This window comes from Cryptomeria japonica, chromosome 6, assembly GCF_030272615.1.
Source record: "Cryptomeria japonica chromosome 6, Sugi_1.0, whole genome shotgun sequence".
Lineage (NCBI taxonomy): Eukaryota > Viridiplantae > Streptophyta > Pinopsida > Cupressales > Cupressaceae > Cryptomeria > Cryptomeria japonica.
In genome coordinates, this window is record NC_081410.1 from 71,146,117 (window position 1) to 71,156,954 (window position 10,838).

The 10,838-nt window shown below is 36.2% G+C and overlaps 1 protein-coding gene across 1 annotated transcript; it reads left to right on the forward strand.

Annotated features, from left to right (window-relative positions):
• The first annotated feature begins 2,002 nt into the window (after positions 1-2,002).
• LOC131064205 (kinesin-like protein KIN-13B) lies at positions 2,003-10,546 on the forward strand. The gene is made up of 13 exons (XM_057998263.2): positions 2,003-2,229; positions 2,880-3,071; positions 3,164-3,376; positions 5,342-5,542; positions 5,851-5,958; positions 6,751-6,828; positions 6,956-7,041; positions 7,201-7,356; positions 7,479-7,781; positions 7,960-8,178; positions 8,281-9,217; positions 9,341-9,406; positions 9,681-10,546. Exons 1-13 carry the CDS (start codon positions 2,212-2,214, stop codon positions 9,867-9,869), a joined length of 2,766 nt encoding a protein of 921 aa, XP_057854246.1. The 5' UTR covers positions 2,003-2,211; the 3' UTR covers positions 9,870-10,546.
• Positions 10,547-10,838: the final 292 nt, after the last annotated feature.

Consider the following 10,838-nt stretch of genomic DNA (forward strand, 5'->3'; position numbering starts at 1 on the left):
GGGGTGGACTCCCATTTCAGACAGCATAGAGAAATATTAAGTATTTTGAGAGCTATTAATGTTTATGTGGCCAAATTAATAATAAATCATTTAATAAAGTGAATATAAAGTTATAACTTAACTTTATAACGTGAGGGTCTAGGCAGCATGAAAATTAGGCCAAACTATTAATTAATTATATGCACACAACCCAAGGTCGATATTTTATTTAATGAAATAACATTTAATGTTATTAAAAAGTGCTTTTAAGGAGAAAATCGAACTTCTTGAGGAATATATATGTTGACATGAAGAAGTTCGAGCCATTATTGTTTTGGCATTCATTTTTATGACTCGTGGAGAGTAGAGACTGAAGGTTTCAATTTCTTCTACCATTGGAGAACGAGAAAATCTTCAGTGTTGCAGCCATTTGAATTTGTGTAATATCTAGTGAATTTGTCTTCCAGTGGGAACTTCAATAAGAGGTTCCATCTATGCTAAGTCGATGGAGTTTGAGGATTTGAATCTAAACAGTTGAAGGGTTAATAATTACAGATTGAAGAACTTGGATAGGCGATATTGTCTCCAGCAGTTACCCACAATTTCCAGGTTGCAAATCATTCCAAATACCTTTGCCATATAGCTGCAAGTAGGGCGAATCATCAAGAGGGCGATTTTGACCAAGCAATGTTTAATAAATTTCAATAAAATTAAGGAAGTGGCGCCTTGTAGTGAGGAAACCATCAGTGATCTTTTCGAGGGCAAATTCATTCAATTTGGAGAAGAATTGAACCATTAAGGGGCTGCTTTTTCACAGAAAATTCACAGCAGCAGTTGTATTTCTTATTTCTAGGTATGCATATGTTATAAAAGGTTTTATATTTCAATAAACATTGGAGTTGTATGATTGTAATTACCATTTCCTTGAACAATCTTAGTATTCTCAGTTGCAATAAATTCATTAGCTATTTGGCATCTGTTTTTTTCAATCTAACCCTTGCAAAAAACACAAAAAAAAATATAAAACTTCAAAATCAAGAAAACAAATCCAATAGCAGTGTCAGCAGTTAGAGCCTGCTGGGTCCTTACAAAAAACTTGTTTATGATATTATTAAACTAAGAGGAATTAATAGATTAGCCCAACGACTCAATCCTTAGCTCTTTGACACGACAAGCTCCTTATAAACTCTCAGGTGATGTGCAATAGACCCCTCACTACACATCGCATTTAGATCAGGAATCAAACCCACAAGTTGGGTTGCCTAAAACAACTATAAAACAACTATCAAGCCCAAATGAGCTGACCCAAAAGGCCTTTGTTTATGATATTATTGTTATTAACTTTTACTTAACTAAAACTTTGGTTTTCATGTTATTTGATAATAACATCATTGATTAACTTTTACTTAACTAAAACATGGGTTTTCATGTTATTTGATAATAACAACATCATTGATCTCTAATGACCCCACCTATGCTTCCATATTTTAATGATGATTATGCCGGCCAGATAAGTGGCATTCAAAAAAGACAACCGTATTGAGAGGGACAACTCTACAAGAACAAGGACGCTCCAGTTTTGAAGGATTCAAATACATGTTTTCAGAATATCTCAATTCAAACGAAAATCAAAGTCAAATATGAATCAAAACATTTCCAAAGTACAAATTTTAAATTATTTTCCAAATTAAAAGCCAAAAAAATAAAAAATAGAAATTCAAGCTTGGAGCGCGCGGGAGCGTCTATACCGGCAGTGGGCCCACAACGCTTTATCCCACGTGGCAGGGCCCGCCACGTGGACAATCAAAATGGGCACTATTTAACGGCCAAATAATCCACTTTTATATTTTTGTGCAATCCAGCTTCCCAGAATACGTATAGACAGGTCAAGAAAAGCCATCGGCGATTTTCAACCGTTCGATTGGGCAAAAGATGCCCGACGTATATGTCGTCCTTATAACGGTCAAATGACTGGTCAATTTGATTTTTGGGTTAACTTATGCTTTTGAAAGCATTAACCTCAGGACTAGGTAGAGAGTTTGAGGCCGTTATTAACTTTGGTAGAATCGATTAGGACTTGGTAAGATCAGTTTTGATTTTGCTCTTGGCCGTTGGATTCGAAGGTTTGAATTTTAGTTTATTAGACCTTTTGATTTAATATTAGTCTAAATCAGAATTTGAAAAGTAAAATCTGGCCGTCTGAACAGAAGAAGAGGAGAAGAATTTTGAAGAATGAGGAATGGGAGGAAGGTGTGAAGGATCTTTACTGTTGTTTTATTTATATGCTTAAGTGGAATAATTTTTCTGCCTTCTTCCCATTCTGCCTGGAATTTTATATTTGTTTGAATCCTCGGCTTAATCGCAAAGAAAAAGGAATTGGTATTTGTGCCCATTTTGTGGTTTTTGATTTGAGTTGCAGGCTTGCTAAGTTTTTTGGGTCGATTGGATTTTTGTTTCAGAGACCCGGTTTCTGGCTGGGACAAAAAGTATTTGACTGTGATTAAAATTTGGGTTTTGAAAAAATATTGCAATGAGCGCTTGAAGTTTTCATTGTATACAAATAGGGTGGACTGGTTTCATTTAAGGGTGTTAAATCTGGTTCTGAGTATTTGGTATTTGTTGTTTGAAGTTAGTGTAGCGAGAGAAAAATCTGTTTTCTCTGTGTTAAATGATGCTTGTGGCATGTGGGTATTAGATGATCGTTGTGTCCTTGTTACGTAAAAGTCACATGCCGTACTAGGATTAGTTGTCTGAGGGTTGCTGTGTTGTGGGTATCAATAAGTGCCTTTGTTTTTCTTGTGTTTTGGGCTCGCGTACACTGATTGGTAATTGTGATTGGAGCTGTTTTTAATCCTTTTCTTTGTGTGGGTGTGTTTTATGAGAGTTTGGATTAGTTGTAGGCTTCTGCACGAGGGATTTCCAAGTTATCCACCCATCCCCAATTCAAGAAGCAGACAATGGGAAGGCAAATGCATCAGCAGATGAATCATCAGGAAAACAGAGCAGGGGAGGGTATTTCAAGTGATCCAGTGTTAGGGAAGTGGCTAAATTCTACTGGCCTTCAGCATGTGTCAGCTTCCACAAATTTACAGGTTGGCGTAGGCATCTTTGAAAAATTAGTTTGGCTAATGATGGTATGCTTTTTCAGGTTTCTGATAGCATAAATTGGATTATCATGAATCAGGACTGCACAAACTACGGCGCTCAGAACAGGTCTAGGATGTTTAAAACCAGCAGGAGCGTGAATGGGACTATGGAACTCTACTCTGAGCCTTCGACTCCTCCACTTTACTCAAGGTCTTCGAGTCAGAGGAACATGGAAGGTGGACTGTCCCCGGGTGAATTGAGTCCCGGGATTTTTGATCTCCACTCAGTCGATACGGAGCTTCTGCCTGAGGTAAATTTCAAACTCTTGAACAGTACACATCAGTTTCTCACATAAAAGAGACATGATGATCTTCAGACCCAGTTATTCTGTAGCATCTACCAAATTGCATCTGCTTGTTTAGATGACTGTATCTGAGGGAGTTGAGGTGGATGCATGTTGGATGCCTTCCATTGATTAGATATATTAGGGATGCTGTCCATCTGTTCAAATGTCAACCTAAAATAAGGTGCATAATTTCTGCACGCAACTCAGGATGTTTATTATGCTTCCAGAGCTAATATGGATATAGGGTTTTCTTTTAAAGTACAACTGATTTGTTTTGAGGGATTTTCCGTGAAATTTGAAGAGCCAATGGGTGGTGGCTGTTGGAAACACCTACACATTTTAGGCATCACCTACTTCATCTAACTATTTGGGTGGGCAAAATATTCTTCCCACGGAGGTGAGACTACCAGGATTTTACTTTGTGCAAGGATTGGATTCCTCCAACAATGAAGTTTAATCCCTGGGTCTCATCTCTCTGCAGCTGATCTTTGAACTTGTTTCAGAAGCATGATTTAACATTTGAGTCCCCAGCCTGATATTCTCTATATCAGGATAACCAAACATTGACATCAATTTCTGTCAAGTATTGAGGATCAGTAATTTTTATCCTCTAAACATTATTGTTATTGAATGGAAGAATTTTTTTGATAACATCCACAAGACCAAGCAGTCTATGGGACCAAGAGCAACAAAAAAGGTGCACCTTACAAACACAACCGCAAGACACAAGGGTCATCCAAAAGCCTTATGAAAGTTTCTAAATCCTTTTTGATATGTCAGTTCTGCTACTGTGGATCTTAATAGAAAAACTTGCTGTTTTGGCCAGCCTTGCCTCCTCAAACAAGGCAGTTAGGTTGTCCATTCTCAGGTTGTCTTCGTTCTTGATATGGATGTTACTCTAACATGCACACTCCCTAATGCAGTGCCATTCAGTCTCGACCACCCATTTGTTGCAAAATAAGCTTGGTTTTATTTTCCACTCCTCCTTAGGTATTGTCCACTTGCTGGTTTTGCATCTACGATGATGTAAATAGTCTTTAATCAGGCCACCTAAATTTTTGCCTTCACTTAATTTTCTCTCCTATGTAAGCTTTTTAATAACAGTTTAAACTCTTGATATAGTATGCTTTCTTTTGACCAATTTTCTTTGTCCACATGATATTCCTGAATTTTTTTCTCACATACCTTTCTATTTCCTCATTAGTGTTTGGACACTCTTTCATATTAATATCACTTGCATATTAATGTCCCATTTACTCATCCAATGTCATTCTGTTTCATCCACTTGTTCTTCCTAATACTTCTTCCTTTATCACCATTGCGAGCCACTGATGGTTGTCTGTATTTTGAAACTTTTTTTATTAACTCGACACTTAGAGCCTTGCTGATGCCTCTAACAGGAAAGTGCCCAATTTAGCAAATAGAATCTCATACAGAACTGTTATTTCCTGTTAACTCTTCTCAGGTGACATCTACCTGTTCAAAGGACTGTTTCGTACAACTACTGCTGGATCATTGATTAGGGTTCTATGTCAATTGACCTGGCAAATCTTAGCATGGATCCACATATATATCAGACAAGTCTTATCATTGCCCTGGTAGAATATGTCATCTAAGGAATACCTTGTTCAATTATTGTTGAGCACTAATTTATTATAGGCTCTGATAGATCATGAAGAGATTACCATTGAGTTTATCATATAATTTTATGGTTTCCTAGAAGCATATTGCAATGTTATTTGTATTTAGTTTTTGATAGATCATATGATGAACTTGTCTATAATGCTCATTTTCTTAATTTTGATTTTGTTTATGTAGCCACTCAAAGACAATTATTTAGGGCTTGCTTAGTTTCACTATAGAAACAAACATCTATCCATTTTGAAGTTATTATCAATTGTCATCTGATGTAAACTCATTTCCATACAGGACTCCATATCTGGTTTCAATGACTCTAGCTCTCCTCTCTTTCCTGTAATGGAAAGGGATTTTGAAAATGATCCTGATGTGTTTTCGTCAGCTAGCAAGAAAAATTTTAACAGGTTGAGGTTTCCATCAGATAGCAGCCAACTTCAAGTTCATGCCACTGACAAGGATAAAGCTGGTGCAGGGGCTAAAATAAAAGTTGTGGTAAGATGATTATACATTCAATTATATTAGTTTGAACTATCCAATAAGTTAAATATATAGAAATATTCTTCTCATTTTTGTTCTTTCTATTTCCTTTTGTCTTTTGCTTGAAGATGTTATGTAAATATCGAGCATTAACAAACATTCAGAAAACACGAACTAAGCTAATCAATGTGATGATTTTTACCTAGATTCTATAATCATAATATTTTCATGAGCATCATGTTGTTTTGTTGTAATTTTTTTTTCTTTAATCAAAGTTCAAATGGCTTTAAATTATGGAATATGTTCTGTTGGTTGCTTAACAGGTCCGTAAAAGGCCTCTTAACAAGAAGGAAATTTTGAAGAAAGAAGATGATATTGTAACCATTGAACCAGACTTTTCTGCTCTTACAGTTAATGAGACCAAGCTTAAGGTTTGTCTTAATTTTATCATTGCTTTTCTTTATGGAAGGTGATTATTTTCCACTGTTAGATAATATCACTAGCTGATGATGTCATTGATGGTATGATACACATTTTGCAAGCTGTCTCCATCTTATCTTTAGATTTAACATTTTATTTACTTACAATTGCATATGTGATGAATTTTATTTGCTTAGAGATCACGTGTCTTATGCAATCTTTCTAGAAGTATTTAGCTGTGTTGGTCTCTGTTTGTTCCACAGATCTTCTTAGACCATCTAGGGATACCAATTAGCACAATTCATGCTTTATCCTCTAAAATGCTAGTCATCTTCTTTTTTTATGGTAATGCAGATAATCTGATAGTTTAAGTTTCTGAAAATTAAAATATATAGCGTTTTCCTATTTTGGCCATTAAATTTGATAATTCAAATTTAACAATATTAAATTATACAACATTAGCCATTTTCCTTTTCATCTGCCAAATTTTATATATCAAAATTAGATAGTATTAGTATTTATTATTTAAATATATATAGATTTATAAATTTTTTCTATTTTGGCCATTAGGTTTATATTTCAAAATTTGCCAACATTTAACGGACAGCGATTATTTGAAGAACATAGGACTTTTCCATGCTCTTCATAAACCCTGTGCAACTTATTTCATTTTAATTCAGTTCAGATAATTTAATATTTGTGCTCTTTACAATTTTGCTCAACTCAATGTTTTGGACATGCTGGATTTAGTTTACATTAAATGTAATGAGATATCTAAGATCCTGAGTATGGTTGCTCGACAGGTGGACTTGACTGCATATGTTGAGAAGCATGATTTTGTTTTTGATGCAGTCTTAGATGAACAGGTTTCCAATGACGAAGTAAGGCAATATCTCAACTGAGAAAATTTTATAATTTGAGATTATGTTTATTTAACTTGTCACTTGAGACTAGATTATGTACCGAATCTTGTTGAAGCATGCAATTAAATGTCATACTCTAATGTAGGTGTACCGAGTAACTGTGGAGCCCATTGTTCCAGCAATCTTCAATCGTACTAAAGCAACTTGCTTTGCATATGGACAAACAGGCAAGTCTCTTGGCTACATTCTATTTTCTATCAATATCACTTGTAAATGATTTTGTTTCTAGGGAACTGCTAAACTACCATAGAAGCTTGTAACTATACTGTTATCACATAACTAAGATATCGATTTGTACTTATCTTAATATGGACATGTGTTAACAGGCAGTGGAAAGACTTATACAATGCAGCCCTTGCCACTCAAGGCTTCCGAAGACATTTTGAGCTTGATGCATCAAGTTTATGTAAACCAGGGATTTCAATTGTATGTTAGCTTCTTCGAGATTTATGGTGGCAAGCTTTATGATCTACTGAGTGAAAGAAGGTCTGTTGTCTGGAATATGATCCTACACTATTGGATTCCATTTATCTAGAGCTATTCTTGAGCAGGTAAATAGTATTGCTGAGTTTTTTTACTTAGTTGTGCTCTGTTCTCTGTACATGCAGGAAGCTTTGCATTAGAGAGGATGGAAAACAGCAAGTCTGTGTTGTTGGTCTGCAAGAATTCAGAGTGGATGATGTAGACACTGTCAAGGAATTCATTGTTAAAGGCAATGCTGCAAGGAGCACTGGCTCAACAGGAGCAAATGAGGAATCATCACGTTCTCATGCAATCCTTCAACTTGTCATCAAAAGATCCGCTGATGGCAGTGAATCAAAGCCTGCTCGCTTAGTTGGCAAGCTTTCCTTCATAGATCTTGCTGGTAGTGAGCGTGGTGCTGATACCACAGACAATGACCGTCAAACTAGGTTTGTAAATAAGCCTTTTGGTTGTTTTTGTATGTGTGAATATTTGTGAAACCTGCATCTATTTATCTAGAAAAACATGAATCCATAGAAAATAAAATAAAAAAATTCTTACTTTTCTCATTACAAGGATGAGGTTTAATCTAAACCATGCCACTAAGCTATTCAATATTTCCTGCAGAATGGAAGGAGCAGAGATCAACAAGAGCTTGTTGGCATTGAAAGAATGCATACGTGCTCTAGATAATGATCAAGTTCACATCCCTTTTAGAGGAAGCAAGCTAACAGAAGTCTTACGGGATTCATTTGTCGGTAACTCACGGACTGTCATGATATCCTGCATTTCTCCAAATTCAGGCTCTTGTGAGCATACACTGAACACCCTTAGATATGCTGATAGGTGAGATAATTTGCAGACTTCAAATATGAATAAATTATCTCAGATCTTGTTTGATGTTATTAAGCATTCTTTTTGAGTGACAATTTTTGTTTTGTTTTGCAGGGTTAAGAGCCTTTCAAAAACCAGCAATTCAAAAAAGGACATGATGTCAATGAGAGAGTCATCTACTGCCCCCTTTTCTCATTCATTGTCAATGTCAATGAGAGATTCATCTACTGTGCCTCTCTCACAATCATTACCAATGTCAATGAGAGAGTCATCTACTGCTCCTCTAATGTTAATGAAAGAATCATCCACCGCTGCTCTCACTCAGCCATCGTCAATTTCAATGAGAGAGTCATCTACTGCACCTTTCAGTCAGTCATTGTCAATGTCAACGAGGCAGTCATCTACTGTTCCTCTCACTCATTCATTGTCAATGTCAATGAGGCAGTCATGTACTGCCCCTCTCACTCAGCCATTCGCAATGTCAATGAGACACTCATCTACTGCTCCTCTTACTCAGCCACCATCAATGTCAATGAGACAGTCATCCACTGCCCCTCTCCCTCTGCCACCATCATCAGTATCACCATTGCATTCACATAAAGCTCCTGAAAACAACAATAGATTGGACCTTCCAAGTGATCGCAATAAATTTGGCTGGAACAAGCAGTCGGATGGAGAGGGTAGTCAGCATTTTGCAATGGATCATGGTCCTCCAATTGGAAGGGATGATGGTCAAATGGCTTCTCTTTATTCAGATACTGGGAAGACCTATAATAATGCTCATTGTAATGGTTTTGACTCTCGCACTGCACAGGAATCACAAGAACAAGACAAAAAAATTACTTTTCAAAGTATTTTGAAAGGTAAACCTGATAGGTATCAGAATCAAAATTCTAGAGATGAGACAATAAATAAAAATCACAATGTAACTGGTGATAGAAGGCAAATGGAAGCCTCTGGAGTAAGCCATACAAGATATAAGTCAAAAGATGCAATGGACTCAGATATGGATATATTGGATCCTGATGAGGAGTTCAATGTCATACTTAAGGTAAGGTGCTTGTAGTTCATTGCAAGAACCTCTTCATATCCTCACACTTAACAATGGTATATGATATTTTGTTCATTGCAAGAACTTATCCATATTCTAACAGTAACCAATCCTAAATGGCAGGAGGAGGAAGATCTTATGATTGCCCACAGCAAACAAGTTGAAGACACCATAAACATTGTTAGGGAGGTGAGTTAGCTTTCCAATTTCCCATGTGAAAGGTTAAAAAGGCGTTTGTCTCCCAGCTCTAGTATGTTGCTACCAGTTAGAACAGTTTCCTATAACACTTTGTGGGCCATATTTCAGCCTCTTTGATTGTGACCTTGATTAACATTTGATGAACTGATCTTGAAGTAGTCTCTTCAAGTAGTCCTTTGTATTCAAGGCCACAAAGCAATAGAGGTTTTTATCTTTGAGTTCTATTTTGTGAAATAACTATTTATCATTGTATACGTATGTGCAGGAGATGAATTTGCTATCTGAAGCAGATCAACCAGGAAACCATATAGGCATATACATTTCCAAATTGAATGATATTTTGGCAAGGAAAAGTACTGGAATTCTCAGGCTGCAAACTCGATTGGCACAGTTTCAGAAGCGTCTTAATGATCAAAACATTTTGACTTGTTCATCTAGAGAGAAACTTGGATGACATTGTTTAGAAAATTGTAAAAGCTACTTGCTTTCTGCTATTCATATAAGCGCTGTAAATGCTTATACAGGATATGAACTCCAAAGGACAGCCGACTGACAAGTTATATTATGAACCTGTTGACCACAAGTGATTCTCTCATCATTGATCGAGCATGGGGCTTCTTGATAGAAAGGAGTGGATGTCACAACTACGTGTTAATGGCACTAGAAATATAACAGTTTATGAGAGTAGAGTGTGCTAAGGAAAGGAGTGGATGTCACAACTACTAATATATTGTTGATTTCGATAGAAAATGTTAACTATGTACAGGTTAGTGGAAATGTTGATTCCTCACATTGAGGCATTTTGACAGATTGGGAAATTGGGTTTTCTGCAAGATGTGGAATTCTGGTTTTGAAGAAGGATTTTGAAAGCAGTCTGTTGTAGATTTAAGTTATAGGTGATAAAATTCATTACATGTTTATATGTTATATGGCTTGTCGATTTGGAGGGGCTGGTTTGGATGTCCGAGATATTTCTCACTAAAAATGACACCATCCCTCAATCAAGGCCTATCAGAATAATTATTTTTGCTCCCTATTCTAAAGCTTACATTGGTATTATCCCTTGCTACACTATTGGGTTGCTGTGTTTCTGCTTTATAATGCAATATAAGCAGCAGATGTTTTTGGCAATATGGTTATGTAAAGCAATATTGGTTATTTCTTTAACAGATGTGCACGGCCTTGCAATCTGCTCAGCACAAAGTGGCATGCTGGATAAATTCTATTTTCTTTTTGACGGATCCAATATGATTATTGCTTAGTTTTGGACAGATCCAATATGTTTTCTACGGACAGATATTTAATAATGCAAAAGAATGAACTCATATAATCTATTGTTCTAGTAAATATCATATCACTATGCATGGCAGGATCGATTGCACATTGGTGGATAAATCTTTTCCATTATAAATAAACCTTCCCG

What these genes read in the sequence shown, in the direction of transcription:
- LOC131064205 (XM_057998263.2), top strand. An exon ending in GACAATGACCGTCAAACTAG is followed by an intron (nt 7,782 to 7,959) that starts GTTTGTAAATAA and finishes TATTTCCTGCAG; the next exon opens with AATGGAAGGAGCAGAGATCA. An exon ending in ACCCTTAGATATGCTGATAG is followed by an intron (nt 8,179 to 8,280) that starts GTGAGATAATTT and finishes TTTGTTTTGCAG; the next exon opens with GGTTAAGAGCCTTTCAAAAA.